This window comes from Anomaloglossus baeobatrachus, chromosome 2, assembly GCF_048569485.1.
Source record: "Anomaloglossus baeobatrachus isolate aAnoBae1 chromosome 2, aAnoBae1.hap1, whole genome shotgun sequence".
Lineage (NCBI taxonomy): Eukaryota > Metazoa > Chordata > Amphibia > Anura > Aromobatidae > Anomaloglossus > Anomaloglossus baeobatrachus.
Genome location: NC_134354.1, coordinates 184938559 through 184958824, shown reverse-complemented (window position 1 = coordinate 184958824; position 20266 = coordinate 184938559). Strand labels below are relative to the sequence as shown.

At 41.9% G+C, this 20266-nt stretch overlaps 1 protein-coding gene across 1 annotated transcript in view; it reads right to left on the bottom strand.

Annotated features, from left to right (window-relative positions):
- Positions 1-20266, bottom strand: part of LOC142291190 (amine oxidase [flavin-containing] A-like) — a 133752-nt gene that overhangs the window by 10837 nt on the left and 102649 nt on the right. The window contains exons 11-14 of the mRNA XM_075335537.1: positions 17587-17644; positions 13009-13106; positions 5308-5419; positions 1562-1624 (exon numbers count right to left, since the gene is read on the bottom strand). Coding sequence (XP_075191652.1) covers positions 1562-1624; positions 5308-5419; positions 13009-13106; positions 17587-17644 — 331 coding nt within the window. The remainder of the gene's footprint in view (positions 1-1561; positions 1625-5307; positions 5420-13008; positions 13107-17586; positions 17645-20266) is intronic.

The window sequence follows — 20266 nt, the reverse complement described above, 5'->3', positions numbered from 1 at the left end:
TAATGTGTTTATCTTCTAGTAATCTCCGCCATTCTGGTCCTCATCTTGTAGTAAAGTCTACATTCTGGTCCCTATCTTGTAGTAATGTCCCCATGCTTTTTCCCTTCTTGTAGTAATGTCTCCATCTTCTAGCAATGTCCCCCATTGTGGTCCACATCTTGTAGAAATATCCCCATCCTGGTCCCTTCTTGTAGAAATGTGCCACATCCTGGTCCCTATCTTGTAGCAATATCCCCTACTGTGCCGCTCATCACATACACAAAAAAAGATCCTTCCCAACTTTGCTCTATTCCTTTGGCATCCTCTTATCTTCACAGCTGCACGTTGGCATGCAAACGTCAGCTGCTGGTTTCCAATTGGCCATCAGCTGGCATTGGCATTATGGTGCAGAGAGCTGGTCTCTCGACTGCAAAACATTTCAATTGAATGTGCATCCAAGGACATACATTCAGTTGAAAAGAAGCGCTGTGGTCGGCGGCTATGAGACGGGTCATGATTGAGAAGAGATCTGAAGTGCAAGCGAGCCACATGAAGCAGCCTCAGGGACTGCATGCGGCCCACGTGTGTTTGAGACTCCTGCTATACACAACAGACCATATATAAAAGCTTTTTTGTATACCTGTCACTTGTGGTCATAGTAATTTCAGTATTGTAGTTTTTCTTAATGATCAGTATGGTGGTATTATTTGGTCACCAATGTATATGCTGACAATATATGGCCATGGTGTTATGTGGCAATATTAATACTACCTTGTATATGGTATTATTGGTATATTGGTTTTAGCAGAGTAGGTTTCATTTAGTTACAAGATGTGGTTATATACAGACACTATGTGGTGGTAATATATGGCCATGGTGTGGCAGCATTATTTTGCCCATGTGTAGCGATATTGGTCTTAGATTAGTAAACTTTGATCAGTAACAGAACTGAGATGACAATATTTGTTATTTGGTAACTGTATTTCTATTATTTAGAATTATAATTTGGAAAATGATCTTATAGCAGCATATTTTATGAGATTTATATTTTATCTGTATTTTTTTTTTTTTATTTATGCAGGGTGAACGCATATGTCATTATAAGCTCTGGCAATGCCACTGGAGCCAATGGATCTGAGCCACACGCTGGAGTGTGGGTGTGATCCAAATTTGCTGTGGGAACCATCCAGTGACCCCACCAAACCAATATAATTGGTAATGGGATTCATCGGCACTAATCCTCAGTCACACAATGCACAGGACATAGAAATGTGTATTCAAAGAAAAGTCAGAATATATAAAAACTAATAGGAGATCAGCTGCTAAGTGTTGGTAATATGGAAGAACTGAAGTCATATCTTATTTACAAATGATAATCATTAGCACAGTTTCCCTACAGCTGCCTCCCACCAGCTTCAATTCCCATCATCTGTCTCTGCAGAGCGCAGCTTATATTGTTCAGCTAGAGGGGATCGGTAGATAATGAACCGCAAGAAAGGGTGTTATGGAGAAAAGGTTTTTGTCTCGTCTTGAGTTAAGCACAACCTTTAATTATAGGAATTGAAGTTGATGTAGAACTTACCACAGATTCTGGTTCAGGCAACCATATTTCATTTTCCTCAATGAGTCCCATTTTGCACATTATCTGTAAGAACAAGTAATGCATCTTATAGCTTTATAATTTCACAGTGTGGAAGCGTATAATCATTGGAATAGAACAGTTTCCACTAAATGTTGATCAGGGTTGAACAGTTAAATTATGGATTTGAAGAATAAAAAATGACTTTTATGAGAATATTTAAAAAAAGATTGTCAAACTTAGCAAATAAAACAACACACCCTTCCTAATTAAATTAAAATAAAGTTTTACCTTTATAGCATTTCTACAAACATGTATTAGGAAATTACATGTACCCCATTGCTTAAAGGGGTGATCCACTACAAAGCAAAGTGGCCACATTCATGTAAAGCTGAGAATGAAGGCTTTTTCTAAATACCTTCTGTTGTCAATTCTGCCTGTGAGCAGCGCTATTGCTGTCCGCTCATCCCCATTACGTGACCCCTGGCTGCAGTGACCTCTGATGTCCGGTGATGTCAAGTCAACTTCCGGAATTGGAAGTTGTCCCGGCACCAACGAGGCGGGACACAGTCTCCGCAAGTAACTAGGCTGTGCACGGAGCTTTAGTGCTCTGTGATGAAGGAGAGAACATGCAAGATGATGGGCTGTGACGTGCAATGAAACTCCACCCACAGCCCAGTCGCTCAAGGAGACTGGGTCCTGAGTTGGTGATTCCAGGTCAACTTCAAATTTCGGAAGTTGATGTGACAAGGTCACGTCATGAAGATGAGCGGACAGCGATAGCGCCGCTCACAGACAAAACTGACAACAGTAGATATTTAGAAAAAGCCTCCTGTCTTAACTTTACATCAATGTGGCCACTTTCCTTTGTAGTGGACCACCTCTTTAATATGATGTTAGTCCTGAAAAAGATGCCCAGCACTGCGGAATGTACATTTACAAGAATATATCAGGTGTACATCAGTTTTACCAGTACATATAATTTATACCAGTACATATCATTCACACCAGTAGATATAATTTATACCAGCGCATCAATCGGAACAGTGTCACAAGACATTAGTTCAGGCGTGGGTGCATGATACCTGCAATGTGATTGTAGCCTAGTAAAATCATGCCATCAACGATCACAAAAGAGGATAAACTATTTTGTCAATTTATTAATTTTTTAAATATTTATTTTTTAGTTTTTTATTGTTATCCTGTAGCTCGGAGACAAGCTACATTTAACCAAGGGGGAATGTGTATACACTGCAATAAACAAGTATTGCATTGCAGTTTATTATACCTGTCCATATTACACTGATAGCCAGCAGTTGGCTGGGTCTAATAGGCTTTTGTACATGGAAGGGCGGAAGGTCATTGAGAAGACTGCAGTAACAACCCACTGGCACTCCAATCAATGATTGCTATCAGCTTCAGAGCCCCACTCCATCTCAATGCTGTAAATATACAGAAATTTTAATTAAAGGGAATCTTTCAGCAAGTCTTTACTACGCAATCTGAGGATATCATGATGTATGGGTTGAAACACTGAATTAAAGGATGTGTCACTTATTAGGCTGTTGCTTCCACACTGTTAATAATTTATCACCAGGAGATAATCATTACCAGGACTAAAGAGCTTGCGAGCCCTAGTCCAACCACATCTCCTTCTCTGATAAGCAGCGCACTGTCAATAGGAAGTATAGACAGAAAGCTGTGGTGTGGGTGTGCTTAGCTTTCTGAGCTCTGCTACATGCTACATCTAGGAACTCTGATTGTGTCACAACTGTTTCACCCAAAAAACTAAGTGATACTTTTTTGGAATCAGGCCTCCATATGCATTAAACTAAAGTCAGTTGAATCAGCTTATATCAATGGCTTTAGCTGACAGTTTAATCTGTATCGAGGCCCATTACAGATGATTATTGAGGGAGATAAGGATTCAGTATGTCTGGGTTTGGACTGGCGATACCTTTATATTTTCTAATATATGAGCCATGTATAACAGCTGTCCCATAGAATACATAGGAGCGCTCAGCAGAGCGAGTGTTCCATTGTATGAGAGAGTCGGGCGAGATAGCTGCTGGCAGAGACATTATTTGGCTGATAACTATATAAAGTGTATGGGCGGCCTAACTGTTTTACGCCAATGTCTTAAAAGGAACATCATGGCACAGGAAGAGTTAATAATATTTTGTACATAGGAGCTTAATGTACATTTACATAGATAACATTTCATATGGATTGCGGTGTGTCTTCTGCACTGATATGAAGTGAAAGCCAGCGACAGACTGTCGCCCTTGTTTTCAATAGAAAATCATTGCTTTTCATACAGCTGGTGAACTTTCCATCAAAGACGTTTCTAAAAAATGGTAGTGATATGTGTTATTACACACTCTCTCTCAATAGAAGTCAACAGACATGGAAAAAATATACTGCCTCTCATTTATACCCTTAATGACCCATATTATGGATTTAAATTTTTTGGGGGCTACCGTGACTTCTATATACATGTCATGGGGTGTAATATGGTAACGGAAGGGAGGGGCACCTAGACCGGCCCTCAGACTAGTAGACCCTAAGCTATCCCTTATTCCAGAGGTACACTTGATGGTGGCATGGTCTGGTCCGCAAGCGCGAAGCCAACTCCTAAAAAGCCCTGGTCTAACACCCCCACACCCTGACCCAGAGGAGGGCTAGGACAGGAGAAATATATCCCACAAATAGCAACAAACAGGTGAAACCAAAGCTCAAACACACTGCAAACACACTGCAAGCACACACAGAGGAAAAGACAATACGTGCTCAGGGAGAAACAAAGAACAAGGAGGAAATAAACAAACAACAAGGATATTTCCACCACACACCAATGGATCAAAACCACAAGACAGGTGTCGCTGGATCCAGCTAAAGCTGTCATCAACATAGGACCCCAGGTTCCACCATCTTGTAAAGGGTGGAGGTGGCTGTGATAGGTCATCGATAACCTGTGCTCACAGCAGCAATTCACAGACCAGCAGGAATTAACTCCCGTTAGACTGGACACCATAGAGAGCAAAACCAGGTGACGACCCGCTCTGATTGAGCAACTTAAATGCCCCAGGAGACGTGTCAGACTCTGCAGTGTGAACAGAGTCTGAAGACGCCAAGACACCTGGTGAGTTAAGAGCAGAACACCGCATGACACATTATGTCGCTACACATATATAAAAATACTTAATGTAGAGAAATATGGCTTTATAGATGTGTGAACAGTTCCATAAAACAATATATGCTGTTATCTAGGAACAGTTTATAAGAAAGAATACAGATATATGTATGGTGCATGTATGAATGAGGTACAAGTTAGAGATCAAAGGCAAAAGTGATGTGTAATTGGCAGCAACTCCACTAGAGGGCTCTAAAGCATTAAAAGGCCATGAAAACTGATAAGAGGAATTCAGATGAGAAGTTTAACTGAAAAATACACCATCAAAATGGGACCAGATCCTCATTAAAACATTTAATTTTGATAATGAGAAACAATGTCTGTGGATATGTGTTCATTTATATTTAATCAACAACCTCAATGTTCAACAAGGCCTTCTTTTGATCACACTGGGGTCAGAAGAGCAGACAGAGCTTCTGTGGATGAATTTTCCTGGTATTGTTTCATGTTTTTTAAGGATAATTAGTGAAACAAGCAGATTGTACCACTCACCTTTAGGAACATTGCTGCTTTTTTATTATCAATTACTTGTATAATTATTTTAGAGAAATTGTACCTCTCTGGCGGCTCTCTCTCCAGCTTGTACTGCTCCTTCCATGTACCCACTCCACTGAGTAGCAGTTTCTGTTCCGGCAAAGTAAAGCTTTCCAACGGGCTGCCGAATGACACTTTAGGAAAGAAGAGATGCTTTAAAGGAACCTATAAAATTCCATGCTATACATTCAAAATATAGTGCATTAAAGCCTACACAATAGTAAAGGCATAGCTCATAAAAGATTGAAGAAAAGCTGTAGTTTTTCAAACCCTTACAACCCTTCTCCTCCAAAAAGAATTCTAAACAATAAATGTTATGAGGACCAAGATTTTGTCCTTAAAGCAGTTTTCAACTACTAAGAATTTGATGATATAACTTTAAGATTGGTAACCACTATGTGATCGGTAAGGGTCAAACAGCCAATAGCCAATCAACTTCTATCAGCTCCAGCAGAGGCCATAGGTAAACAGAGTAAGTGTTGTCTACTTCACTGCTATGTCAATATGCTTAGTGGCCGCATCTCCACCAGTTAGCACCACACACCGCCCCTCCACTGTTCAGCTTCACACACTGACCCTCTATCAGTCAGCTTCACATACCGCCCCTTCACCGGTCAGCTACACACAATGCCCCGCTACCAGTCAGCTTCACACACCGCCCCTTCACCAGTCAGTTCCACACACTGTGCCTCTCCCGGTCAGCTCCAAACAACGCCCTTCCACCGGTCAGCTCCACACACTGCCTCTCCACTGGTCACTTCCACACACCGCCCCTCCATCGGTCAGCACCACACACTGCCTCTCCACTAGTCAGCTCCACACACCGCCCCTCCACCAGTCAGCTCCACACACCACACCGTCCCTCTACCGGTCAGTTCCACACACTGCACATCCATCGGTCAGCTCCACACACCGCCCCTCCACTGGTCAGCTCAACACATCACTCCTCCACCGGACAGATTCACACACCGTCCCTCCACCGATCAGCTTCACACACTGCCCCTCCACGGGTGAGCTTCACACATTGCTCCTCCACCGTTCAGCTGTTTCCAACTACACATTTCATCACATTGTTTATTGGTTGATCCCAGGTACTGCAGATCAGTTCTTATTTGTCTAAACCAGCGTATTCCGCTGTGTACTCCATAGCTAGTAACAGATGATCGCTGAGGGTGCCGGGTGTGGAATTCACACCAATGTGATATTGATTACCGATTTAGCGGAGCTATCTAGGTCATCAACATCAATATTTTAGTAGTGGACATCCACTTTAAAAATAAAATGTATAAAACCTCATACACAAATAGAACCTAATACAGCAACAAAAACAAAAACTATTATAAGGAGTTAATATAATAAGAAGATAAAGTATACATACAGATGCAATCAACAGTCATACACCAATTCGTGTTGTCACTAAGGAATGCAAAGAAGACAAAACCCAGCAGATACAGAGCAGAAACATTCCTGGGAACATACAGAAAGTTTATCCCTCCCTGGGAATTAGCAGAGCACTGCCCAATGTTATCAGGGCTGTATGGGAGAAGATGCAGATCCTATACAAATAACTTCATTTCCCAACATAACAGTTACAAGTGAGAGAGATATAACACATCATTTTTAGCTGACACAAGCTGTTTAATGGCAGCTAGAATTTTGTTGATGGACTGGCAAAATCAGGAGGTTTGTTTAATTATTTGAGATTTTGAATACTTATAAGGCCTGAAACACACGTCCTTGAAAACCACGTGCGTGTAATATGAGTCATTTTTCGGGTCCGTTTTCCGTTTTTTAAGGTCCGTTTTTATGGTATGTGCATGGAGCTGTCTGGAGCGGCGTTGTCTTCTGCAGCACCTGTCACCTCCATGTAGCAGGAAGCGACGCTGGAACTCCGTGGATTACGCTGGCTTTTTCGGGCTGAATAAAGTGGTGAATGAGGGTATTTGTTAGTGTTTTTTTTGCAAATAAAGGATTTTTTCAGGTGTGTGTGTTTATTTACTGTAACTTACAGATGGCTTTATCTGGCTGGTATTAAAATTGGGGGGGGACTGCACGCCGGTTTTTTAAATTATTTATTTATTTATTTCTCTGCTCCATAGTGACACGCCCACCGGCGTGTGGGCGTGTCTCACTGCAACCAATCATATTTGCCGGTGGGCGGGGAAAGCAGGGAATACGAGATTGTTTAATGAGCGGCCGGCTTTTTCAAAATAGTAAAAGCCGCCGGAGCTTTTATAACAGCAGTGCAGCGCCGTGCTGGAGATCGGGGAACGGTAAGTATAAGAGAGGGGGGGAACTGACCGACAGACAGCGAGAGGGACAGATAAGACAGAGAGACCGACCGACAGACATAGAGAGAGACCGACTGACCGACGGACTGAGGGAGAGAACGAAACAGAAAAAGAAAAAAAGACCGACATCACATGAAAAAAGCACAAAACGTACACGGAGCATACAGACATGCGTCCGTGTCACTTAGGCGTGCGCACAGACCCATTGACTTTCATTGGGTCCGTGTGTGCGTGTTCCGTGATGAAAACGGACATGCTTCCGTGCAAAACAGAGACACAAATTTAGCATGCACATGGACACACGGACCTTAATGAAAAACGCACATGTGTCCTCAAACATTAAATAACATTGGTGCACGTTTGTCCGTGTCTCCGGAATATACGGGAACGGACCAAACTCGCACGTGTTTGACGGATGTGTGTTGCAGGCCTAAGGAGAATTAATCCAAAGTTATATTACAGTGAACCTGTCAGGTGCAATATGCACCCTGAATCACAAGCAGTTCTGGGTTTATATTGCTAATCCTTGCCTAACTGTCCCAGTATCTAGCAGCATAGATAGAGATATTTAGAAAAATTATTTCTAAAGATCCTTTATGATATGCTAATGAGCACGGGGACTAGTCACAAGGGTGTTAGCTCCCCCTACTAGTCCGCCCTCTTAGCATGTTAGCACACCCACAGGGGCGTGCTACCATGATATTCAATAAGCATTGTCCATCGTCATCAGAGGTGACCCACGAACCTGTGTTATTATCACTGCTTCAGAATGCTGGATTCAGGGTCAGTGCGTATGATCAGAAGTCACCACACTTCCGGTCATGCGCACTACATCTCTCTGAAGTCGAGATGTGTACACCCGACTTCATAGTGCACACGACAGGAAGTGCTAGCATAGAAGTTGATAGGAGCGCACTAATATTCTAGATTCTAGAGAGATTAAGGGATGATAACAAAGGGGTGCTATCCGGTGCGGTAGAGTGGGTGAACGCAACAAGAGAGAAAAATCAACCGCACATGGATCAGATGCACACCAAAAGTATAAGATAAAATAGCCTTTATTGTATACCAATTTCAAAAACATTTAAAAAGGTGCAAAACATGCAAACAGCCAGAGGTGGAGGCAGGAGTGCCCTGGGCAAAAAAATCACAACAGCATCACATAACGGTAATAATTACATACATGAGTAGATTAATCAAAAATGCTGTAAAGAAAAAGTGCCAATATATAATGCTGAATGCCCAACAATGTTAGGTCTGGACAACCAGGAGTAATAGAAGTAACATAAATCAGCCAGATATATGCAATGTTCCAAGAAGGGGATAGTAAATATAATAGTACGGAGGGAGGGTCACAGGTACACAATTTGCGCAAATAATGAAATACAATAATACAAAGCATAAATCACAAATACGCAAGAAATGAATCTGAGTAGGAGGTCTCAGAATAGGAATAACAAAATAAATAACCTGAATACAATCCCTGAACCTGCATCATAAAGTGCAATGTGTATAACCCATGTAAGTACCAAGGGGTTAATGCTGACAAGGAACTACAAAAGCACCTGGTTTAAGGATAAATACCCCAAATGACCAATGATGGCAATGAAGGACAGGCACTGAAATAAAGGAAAAATATGCCCAGGGCAGGCAGGCACTTCTGATCATGCGCACTGACCCAAAACCTGGCGTTTTGAAGCAGTGACAATGGATGATGCTGGGCAATGAGCATTGAATAGTATGTTACCACGCTCTTGCGACTAGTCCCTGCGCTCATTAGCATATCATAAAGGCGCTTTAGAAATAGTTTTTCTAACTATCTGTTCATGTATGCTACTATAGCCTGGAACAGTTAATCAGGAATTAGAAATATGGCCCAAGAACTGCTCGTGGTTCTCGGTGCATATTGCACCTGACAGGTTTATTTTAAGTCAAGTGAATAGGTTCACAAAGAATGGACAGAAAGGCCCAGACAATGGGTAGGCACCCACCCAGGGGAGCACCGCACAACAAGCAGTGTGGGTGCAATTACATAAAACAAATGTATACTGTACTTGCTCCTTAAATATTTGCACCATTAATGGCCTCAATTACATCAATTTAGAAACACTGTCTAAGAAAGTTGATATCAGAGTGCATATTCCCATGCGTATCCATTTGAGGTGTCAGTACCATACTTGACCTACTGCTCCTGCCACTATTACAGTAATATTTGAGCAAAAATCAGGGGGGGGGGCAGTAGATGCTGCCGAAGATAACCAATGCTCTAATGTCCTATTGTTTGACTGCCTGTACTGCTGTGGTCAGAGCCAGGGCAAGAGGCAACTACTGCCTAGGGGTAGGTAACCGCCTACTGTGCCTCCTACATGGGGGCGCAATTTTTCTAAGAAAACTAGAGTTGCACTATAAACTACACAGAATTCATGCCAGTGCTGCGCCAAGTGCGTGTGTTGAAAAAGGGGATATGTTATGTAGGATGACAGGAAGTCTGGGCAATGAACCCTTTCCCTATCTGATTGCTGAAAATATAAGCTGTTAAGTGTCTCTATAGTACTGCATGGAGCGTCCCAAGGATGAGTGTTTGTTTATAAAGCAAGGGATAGAAAAGTGGAGCATGAGCAGTATGACGTATCTTACAACCAGACATCCACAGGTGCCAAATAGGCTAGTACTTGGCCTAGACATGACCCGGATTTGTCCCTGCCTGACAGCAGAGATATTCACTCAAACAAACTGCAGGGAATAGCAATAGAAATTTCTTAGTAAGAAAACCATCCATCCAGAGATGTAGCCAAAACTGAGGCATGTGAATAATGAGTATAAATAAACCCTCCCAAAATGTGATTGGGCAAACTAAATGACAACGTGCACGCACCTGAATAGAAGTGAAACAGGAAGGCAAAGCATAAGAACGACAACAGATCATTTAGGAGTAGGAGCAACACAAAACAGGTTGTGGTCCAACCAAGAGGGACCAAAGACCAGAGATCACTGGTTCAAACCCCGGAGTGAAGCCATGATGCCTGCTAGAACAGCTAAACTTTATATGGGGTTAATTAGAATAACTGTAAATCATACCCGCAGTGTACTGACTATTATTTAACATGAGTTTAAATGTGATTGGCTAATTCTGAACACAACCGCATCCCCAATTAAAAGATGTTCACGCTTTTGCAACCATGTTCTTAGTTTTGTTATTTTTACCCTCAAAATAATATTCTTTTTTTTTCTCAATGGATTTGTACATATTATGTGTGACATCAAAGGTGGAAAAAGTTCTGAACTGATTCTTCTTGGCATAAGTTTTTTACATAATAAAAACCTGGCATTTTAACAGGGGTGTTTACATCCAATGTACTGTATGTTCATCTCCTCCCTCTCTTGCCATCCCAGCCTTACAGCTACACAAAGAATGAGGGTAAGTGTATATTTACACATATATTTATATGTAGTTATACAGCAGTTATATATGAATATGTATACATGCCTGTGTATATTACTATGCATACATATTTGTGTATATATTTTAATGTTGCTTTCAGATGTAGTGTAGTACAAAAGTATTCTTTCAGCAATGTATCATGCATATAGAATATTTTGGCTTTGTGCGGTAGAGATTTGTATCCTTGTCTTTGATGGACTGCATTTAGATCAATTCGAGCCAATGTGCACATAAATTGCAGAGTAAACTATCGTGGTCTCTGTTACAGAATAAGGCATGAAATATAAGGCAGATCCTGCACCTGTCCAAAATGCGGACAAGCAAAATGAGCTTCACACACGGAAAGTCACGTCCACAAATTGACGATACGACTGGCCTGACTTTTCATCTCAGCTCCATGTTAGGCTGTTCCATATTTTCAGAACAGTTGTGATAGAAGGAACACTTCTTATAGCCATTGGCTACTTTGTGTATACCTTGAAATAATGTGTGGGAAAAATGATTGCAGGCAATTATTACTATACTAGAAATAGGCCCGATGCTATCGCATCAAGAGTGCAGTGAAATGAACATCTGTCTATGCTTAGTGGTGCTGACCGGAGCAGTGGACATGTGTCACTGTTTGCATTTTCTAACGTATCTGTTGTATGTCATCCCTCCACATTTGTGTATTGTATGTGTTGCGTCATTTCTCTCACTGCCGCCCGCCCTGTCTCTCTCAGTGCCGCCCGCCCTGTCTCAGTGCCGCCCGCCATGTTTCTCTCAGTGCTGCCCACCATGTCTCTCTCACTGCCGCCTACCATGTCTCACTTAATGCCGCTCGCCATGTGTCTCTCAGTGCCGCCCGCCATGTCTCACTTACTGCCGCCCTCCATGTCTCTCTCAGTGCCGCCCGCCATGTCTCTCTCAGTACCGCCTGCCATGTCACTGTCAGTGCCGCCTGCCCCATGTCTCTGTCAGTGCCGCCAGCCATGTCTCGTCGCTTGCCGCAATTTGGGTTCCGCCTGTACTGTTGTCCCTGGTTATCATGGCTATGATGTGGACGCGAACTTCGGCTGCACAACTGACAGTGCTGCAGTGCATTATGGGATATGGTTACATCCGCAACTGCCAATTATGTATATACACTGTGTGCAGAATTATTAGGCAAATGAGTATTTTAATCACATGATAATTTTTATACATGTTGTCCTACTCCACGTTGTATTGGCTTGAGAGCCAACTACCAATTAAGTAAATCAGGTGATGTGCATCTCTGTAATGAGGAGGGGTGTGGTGTAATGACATCAACACCCTATATAAGGTGTGCTTAATTATTAGGCAACTTCCTTTTCTTTGGCAAAATGGGTCAGAAGAGAGATTTGAGGGGCTCTGAAAAGTCCAAAATTGTGAGATGTCTTGCAGAGGGATGCAGCAGACTTGAATTGCCAAACTTTTGAAGCATGATCACCGAACAATCAATCGTTTCATGGCAAATAGCCAACAGGGTCGCAAGAAGCGTGTTGGGCAAAAAAGGCGCAAAATAACTGCCCATGAATTGAGGAAAATCTAGCGTGAAGCTGCCAAGATGCCATTTGCCACCAGTTTGGCCATATTTCAGAGCTGCAACATTACTGGAGTATCAAAAAGCACAAGGTGTGCCATACTCAGGGACGGGACATGGCCAAGGTAAAGAAGGCTGAAAAACGACCACCTTTGAACAAGAAACATAAGATAAAACGTCAAGACTGGGCCAAGAAATATCTTAAGACTGATTTTTCAAAGGTTTAATGGACTGATGAAATGAGAGTGACTCTTGATGGGACAGAGGTTGGATCAGTAAAGGGCAGAGAGTTCCACTCCGACTCAGACGCCAGCATGGTGGAGGTGGTCTATACACAGCAGCGCCTTGAGTCAGTCCCAATACTCTGCATTCTATTTTATTTTTATTTCCTCATCACACTTACATTCACAATGGTAAAATTCTCTCTCTTGTTTTGCTGTACCTTACCTTCCATATTGCGTCATGACTCCTGGTGGGAAGTAGGCGGTGTAGCAGCCTCCAGAATATTGTTCCTCACACCAGTTCTTCTCCTCATAATGTACAGGCTATGCAATAACCAAAATAGTGACTTAGTAGACAGTAGGAAAGGAATATAATAAAATATAGTGTAAATAAAAAAAAAATTGTAAACAAAAATGGAAATTGTCATTTACTTAAGAACATTACTCAGTTGCTTTGTGTTTTCATGTTGTACACCCATCGCTATTTGAAAATAGTAGATTATGCATTATTCTCAGCTATTTTTGGACTGTTCCTGCTACTAAAGAGAGTTATTTCAATAATAGCTCGAAAATTGCTATATTTTCAATTTCTTATGATACTCCTTAAAGAAAACAATCATGTCCCCATACCTGAAGATATAGGTTTAATCTGCAAGTTTATAGTATTAAAATATTGTGTGGCCACATTTGGCCTCCTTCACACACTGATGTCTCTGGTACGTGTGACATCCACTTACACACATACCGGAGACACCGACACAGGTAAACCCATTAATACCAATGGGCTTGCGCACACGTCCGTGTTTTGACACACCTGTGTGTCAGTTTGGAGCAGTCACTGCTCAGTGCATTAGTGAATGTTTGCACGCTTGAGGACTTTGATTCACAGCTCACTCTGCAGAGTCAGCTGTCAATCAAAGTGCCAGAGAGCGCTTACAGCTGCCGCTCACAGTGCTGAAAGCAATGACTGCTCCAGGCACACCTCTATGGCTGAAAACTGGCAGCTTCCCGGAAAGAATGCAGTTTATTTCATCATGATAGTTGCGCATTCGCTAAGGTGGCAATATAGCATTGTAATGCTATTAACCTGCATATTAACTCTATATCTACAGGTAACTAGTAGTTGGTGACATAACAAGGTTCCCTTTAATAACCATATAGCTGTATTATTTAGGGCTGCTTTTTATGATCTTCAGAAAGTGTTACTCACAGGATGCTTTGGGGACTTGTCCTTAGGCTGCTCTGCATTATCTCCCTGTGAGCAACACTCACTTAGAAACCTTAAAAATTAGCTATGAATAAAAAAAGCCCATAAAAAAAATTAAATAAAATGGGTCTAATTAAAGTAAAAGTTGGAATAAAACAAAAGCAAAAACTGGGCCAATTACGACTCTGTGACATTGCCTTTTTAAAGGGGCTGATGCATGAGGACAACCCGTGTTAATATGTACTATTCGTGGAAACGGACATCATGAGGGACTGGGGTGGCACAATCTGAAACCCCTTTAATCATATGCAGATTTCAACTGTCCATGCACTGTATGGATGGTTATATTTAGAGATGGAATTTGCAGTTGTTCAATTTTTATGGGTCTGGCCAGACTTAAAAAAAAAAAAAAAAGTCCGGTTCGGGACCTGAACTTCTATGCTATAAAATGGTGTTAGTAAGGGCTAGGGGGCTGCAAAACAGGAGAATTATACTTACCGAGTTGCCACGCACACATCTGTCACACTGCTTCAGGGTCAGCTCATTAAATCTCATGAATATTCACTGCTTCCCCCGCCCACCCTCTGTAACAGTGTCTGTGATTGGTTGCAGTCAGACTGTGCCCCCACCCTTTGTGGTAGCATCTGTGATTGGTTGCCCTCTCATTAGCTTTCTGGGTTCTCGAAGTAGGGTTTTCTGCATCAAATCTGCATCTCCTGGAAGAAAAGCGCACCAAACTGCGATGCGTTTTTGGTGCGTTCTTCTGCTAGTAGATGAACAATTGGTGCAGAAATGTCTGCAATCAAATACTCAACATGCCCACATAGCCTAATCCGTTAATCCATCATTAAGTTCACCTGAAGTGAGTTCAATGAGTTCACCTCAGGTCACAGCTGGGATACCGTGGAAACAGCAAGCTGTGACCTCACTGAAATCACCGCTCTCACAGCTGCAGTGATCAATCACGTTTTCTAATGTGACAGTGCAATTCGACCTCAGAGCAGAGCTGGGATGGTTGTGGGACATCATGTTTGTGGGTACATCATACCTGCAGGGGTGTTTTGGGGGTTAAATTGTAAAAAGAGGGTGTTTGTTTTTTGGGTTTTTTTTCAAATAAAAGATTTTTCTCTGAGTTGTGTGATGATTTCTTTTTTACTTACATGATTAGTAATTGGGGGAGTAATCAGGATTATTCAGGCTACTATTTTTAGGATTCAGGCTACTATTTTTAGGATGGGGAAGGCCCAACAACTATGGGTCTCCCCAGCCTGAGAATACCAGTCCTCATCTGTCTGCTTCCACCTTGGCTTTGTATCAAAATTGGGGGGAGACCCCATGCTCTTTTTTTTAAATGATTTATTTAAATAATTAAAAAAAGCCATGTAAAGTCCCCCCCTCTTTTGATACACAGCCAAGATGAAGCACACATATGGGGATGGGTATCTAAATATAGGGGACCCTACATAATTACATACTTTTTTCAAATTATTTATTTATTTGTACACTCCATTTTGGGGACCGAGACAGCTAGTGTGAGGGCAACCAATCACAGACGTCGGCACAGAGGGCAGGGGTGCAACCTGACTGCAACTAATCACTGTCGCAGAGGGTGGGCGAGGGAAGCAGTGAAGATTTAATGAGTTGACCCAGACTCAATGTGACAGCCACGCCCACGGAAACTTGATAAGTATAATTGTCCTGCCTTAATCCCCATTTTGCTTCCTTTTTTAGCTGAACCAAACAGAAACACGGACTTCCCTGAGAAGTCCAAGTTTGGGGTCCGTGCATGGACACTAGGCATCCGGTACACACCCCAAACTTTACAGTTTGATTTTGCCCATCAATACTTATAAGCTTATTCATCTGAATGGATGTCAAACAATAATAGAATCTACATAATCCGCTGGAGTTGCACAGCTGCTCAAACCTGGAAGGAGCTGTCTGTAATGTGACGACCACTTTAGTTAAACATTATTGATAGATGATAGGCTTTAAATAGAAGTCAGCCGGTCTAGCTTCTGTAACACTCAGAGTCAGCTGCTATCAATAAGGAAACCCAGCCATACAGCCAGTTCTCATGCAGATGACCATATTTTCAGTCTGAGTGCGAAATTACAAAACATCAATTTTATTCAATGAGCCACTGCACATGACAGCTGAGTGTGGTCTGATGTTCACGAACTGACAGAATGCAGCAGATTGAGAAATGTAATTTTTATTCTTCTCCACATTCGAAAAAAACGTCTCCCACTTTAATTCCATAATATTTGATATAAAATAAAGTAGGGTGATATTTAACTTATACTGCCTGAAAATAGTGCTGGCTGCAGTTTTTTGCTATCTCTTTTGAGAGCAGCATGATGTAGGCAAGAAGATTCTAAATCCAACAGTGTATCACTTAGATTACTGGCTGCAGCCATTCTGACACAGTCAGAATTTTTAGCTTTAGTCATGTTCCCCCAAACGCTAGGCTTTCAATAGAGATTGTACAATGACAATGAGGTGTCAATCACAGGAAAGGGTGTGTCAAGTTGTCATGCATCTGAGTTTCTAGGCCTGTAATGATAAGGGTTCTGCTGCTTAAACAAACAGCAAATAAACAAAAGATCCCACTGTTCAAAGACAGGCATGCCTGAACATTTTGTGTTAACCCTTGCAGCAAACTGGCAGTACATAGCAAAAACCTGCTGACAGATTCCCTTTTCCCCCAATATAAACTGTGGCCACCATCCTTAATGCTTTTTCACAGCAGTCTAGCAGCCTTTATATAAGTCCCCCAACCCTCTCTGCATAACCCTAAATTACTAATTCTAATTCACCCACACAGAGTGATGTGGTTCAGTCTGATGGGCGTGGCTGTTTTGCATGGCGCCTCCTCTATTCCACCAAACACTATTCTCCTGCCCTGCTTTATATGAATGACGCAACCTACAACATCGACACAGCGCCCACAAACTCGCTCCTGAGCAGGTGAACTTCGCTTTGCCCTGCTAAGGGTGGAGCAAAGTACTCTAATGTGTATGTGCCAGCTCTGCTTCAGGGTCATCAGGGGTTTTTAGACTCTCCCATGTAATACGGTAAAATCCAACGCCGTTCCGCTGCTCTTCTAAGTAACATCACTGCTCTTCAGACTATCTAGATCGCTCTATGTATGAGCCAGAAGTCTCTTGCCTATGGATCCTCATTGTATACAGTAAAAGCCACTTCCAGGTCACAGAGAGCACAGTGTGACCCGGAGAGTCTGGAGAGCGGCGACGTCACTCATGAAGAGGACCGGAACAGCGCTGTAGATGGTAGGTGAGTATATTGACACACAGACAGTACAGTACAAACATATGAGTATATACACAGGCTTAGGCAAAAACAAGTTCATAGTAGGGCTTTTTAAGCTTTATATAAATTTTTGGGGGGTAGTGAAATGAGACGTTCATTTAATGATATGACTAAAAAAGATGCTTAGAATTAAAAAAAAGCTTAATAAAACACTAAGACCCATTATCAATGAAACAAACTAGGTGTAGAGTCAGCCTATTAAGAAATGAAAAATCACAACAGAAATATTGTACAACTATACTACAGTAAGTGACGATAACTTACATGCAAGGCTTTGTCTGTGCCCATTGCTTTGGCATAGTACTCACAAATTCTTTTCTTTCTATGAGTAGTAAAACAAACACATCAAAACATTTAAAACTAAGAATATTGACGAGACACACTTCATCTTTTAAAATTACTTCCAATTTTTAGAGCAGTTATGTGAAGAATTTACCAAAGTTTGTAATGGAACCTCCCTACTTCACTTACCATATAAAAATAGATAGCTGCAATACATTCATAATCTCACAGAAACTGACGTATTAGTTTTGTTTTGTAAATATAATAAGCAACCAAAGTAGTAAATGTAAATTTTATCTTGTCTTTTTTTTCCTTTAAAGGAAACCAACCAGCAGGATTTTCATATATAAAATAAAGCCAGTGCTATACTGCTGCTAGGATGCTGAATGTAAGCATAGCTTTCGTTCAGAGATGGAATGTTTTATTTCAGGAATATGTGCAAGTAAAGTTCCAGCAATGCACTGCTATTTGATTGACAGGTGCAACAGGAAGGGAATATGTGGGTTGAGTCTTGCTATCTATTCCCGCCTCTGTCTGTCTGCATGCACTGGAATTAACATATATGACGGCAACATGGGGGAGGAAGGCCAGGCAGGGAGACAAAGGCGGGAAAAGATAGCAAGACCCGGCCCACATATTCCTTTCGTGTTGTACCTGTCAATCAAATAGCTGTGCATTACTGAAACTTTACTTGCACATATTTCTGAAATAAAACATCCAAACTCTGAACAAAAGATATACTTATATTCAGCATGCTAGGGCCAGTATAGCACTGGCTTTACTTTATATATGAAAATACTGATGGTCGATTCCCTTTAAAATAAAGCTGATACATGCTGGCAATTCTGTGAGAATCTAGGGCAGGAAGAGGCTGCTGGTAACCCACCTGACTATTCTGCAGTGCGATTTGGTCCTTAGGAGCTATTAAAAGTATGTTTTTTATCCCAGCCAGTGAAACATTACTGTCTGAGATATTACAACCAATGCCTGACACATGTGGCCCACAGATTGGGCAGCATGTTTAAGCTGTCAAGTTCCCTTTAATCATTAATTTCCATATCTTAATGTGAATTTTAATCAGGTTTTGTTGTCTCATGTAAGAAAAGGATAATGCATGGGCAGAGAATCTTATTCCAGTGAGGTATCACTTGCTGTGCTGCTAGCTGCAGTTTGGTAAAATCACTCACAAACTGAGTAGTGCATATCATTGGTGGGGGCCGGGCTACCTCTCAGGCCTAAAACACACTTCCGCAAAAAAAACGTCTGTATGACACGGTCCGTTTTTTGGGTCCGTGTTCCGTTTTTTAGGGGCGTTTCTCCGGTACGTATGGCATCCGTGTGATGGCGTATGCGAGCCGTGAGTGCGTGTGGAATGTCCGTATTGACATAAAATACGTACGTGTGCTGTCCGTTTTTAAAGGCCCGCATTCTTACCCAATTAACGTTGTTAATCATTCATCTTGAGATCCTGGTGTTGTTGTTTGCCATCAATTGACCTGATAAATTGGTAACAAGTGTTTCAGATTTCGTGATTAAAAACGGACACGGACGATACGTGCTGAACACGGACATACTCCGTGTGCGGTCCGTGCAGGCACGGACCCATAGACTAAAGCGGGTCCATGCCTGCGTGTTGCCGGCCAAAAACGGACATGTCGTCCGTGTAGAAAAGCGCACACACGTACTTACGACATGGACACACGTTCCGTGTGATTTTACGTGCGTGTGCCATCTACCATTGAATAATATGGGTCTCCGTGTGTACGTGTCTCTCGTACAAATTACACAGATGTGTATTGCGGGTCTCAGTGAATGATAGCAGTTTGAGCATGCATGCTCAGATCAGACTTAACTCTTTTCTGCCTGCATCTTGTTGATGCTTTGGAGTGCCATCCCTTCAAGCTGACATGCGTTGCGATGTGCTGCTTGCTACTAGAAACTTTTCCCAGGGCTTGCCAGCTGAAGGGATGGCACTTAAATCTTGCATTGCAAATGACTGAATTCAGATTAGCCTTCACTGTCCTCTGACTCAAGTGCCAGTCCTTCAGCTGACAAGCCCTGGGATATACTTTCTGATGATCAGCAGCACATTGTAGCGCTTGTCAGTTGAAGGAATGGCACTCCAACGCATTGTCAAAATTGAGGCAGAGGAGGAGAGAAGACTGATCTGATCATGCATGTCTAGACTGCTGTCACTGAAAGGTAACCCAGCCGCCACCAATAACGGGCGCTATTCAGTTAATCTGATTCCAGTTTCCAGATGGGACATAGCAGAGCCAGAATCACAAGAGTAGACTATACACTCCCTGACAGAGGTTCTGTCGCATATCCATGTTATGTAAATAAAAGCTTATAACCTAACTTCAAATTCATCCATTGCTATTCCTGATGACTTTACTAATAAATTGTATGAATCATTGTTGAACCGCATGGATGCAGTCCTTCAAGCTAATGAAAGTCACACAAAATATTAAATATGGCTCTAATAGCACCACAACTTCATTCACCAATGTTATGCAACATATCTTTGTATTAGAAGTTATTTATTTGTTTGAATTTCACATTACTTTCTGTGGGCGACAAAACTTTTCTGTTGCCAAAATCTGACCTTTCTGTGTTCATTAAATGATCAATATTTCAGCTTTGCAGAAACTTTATTTTC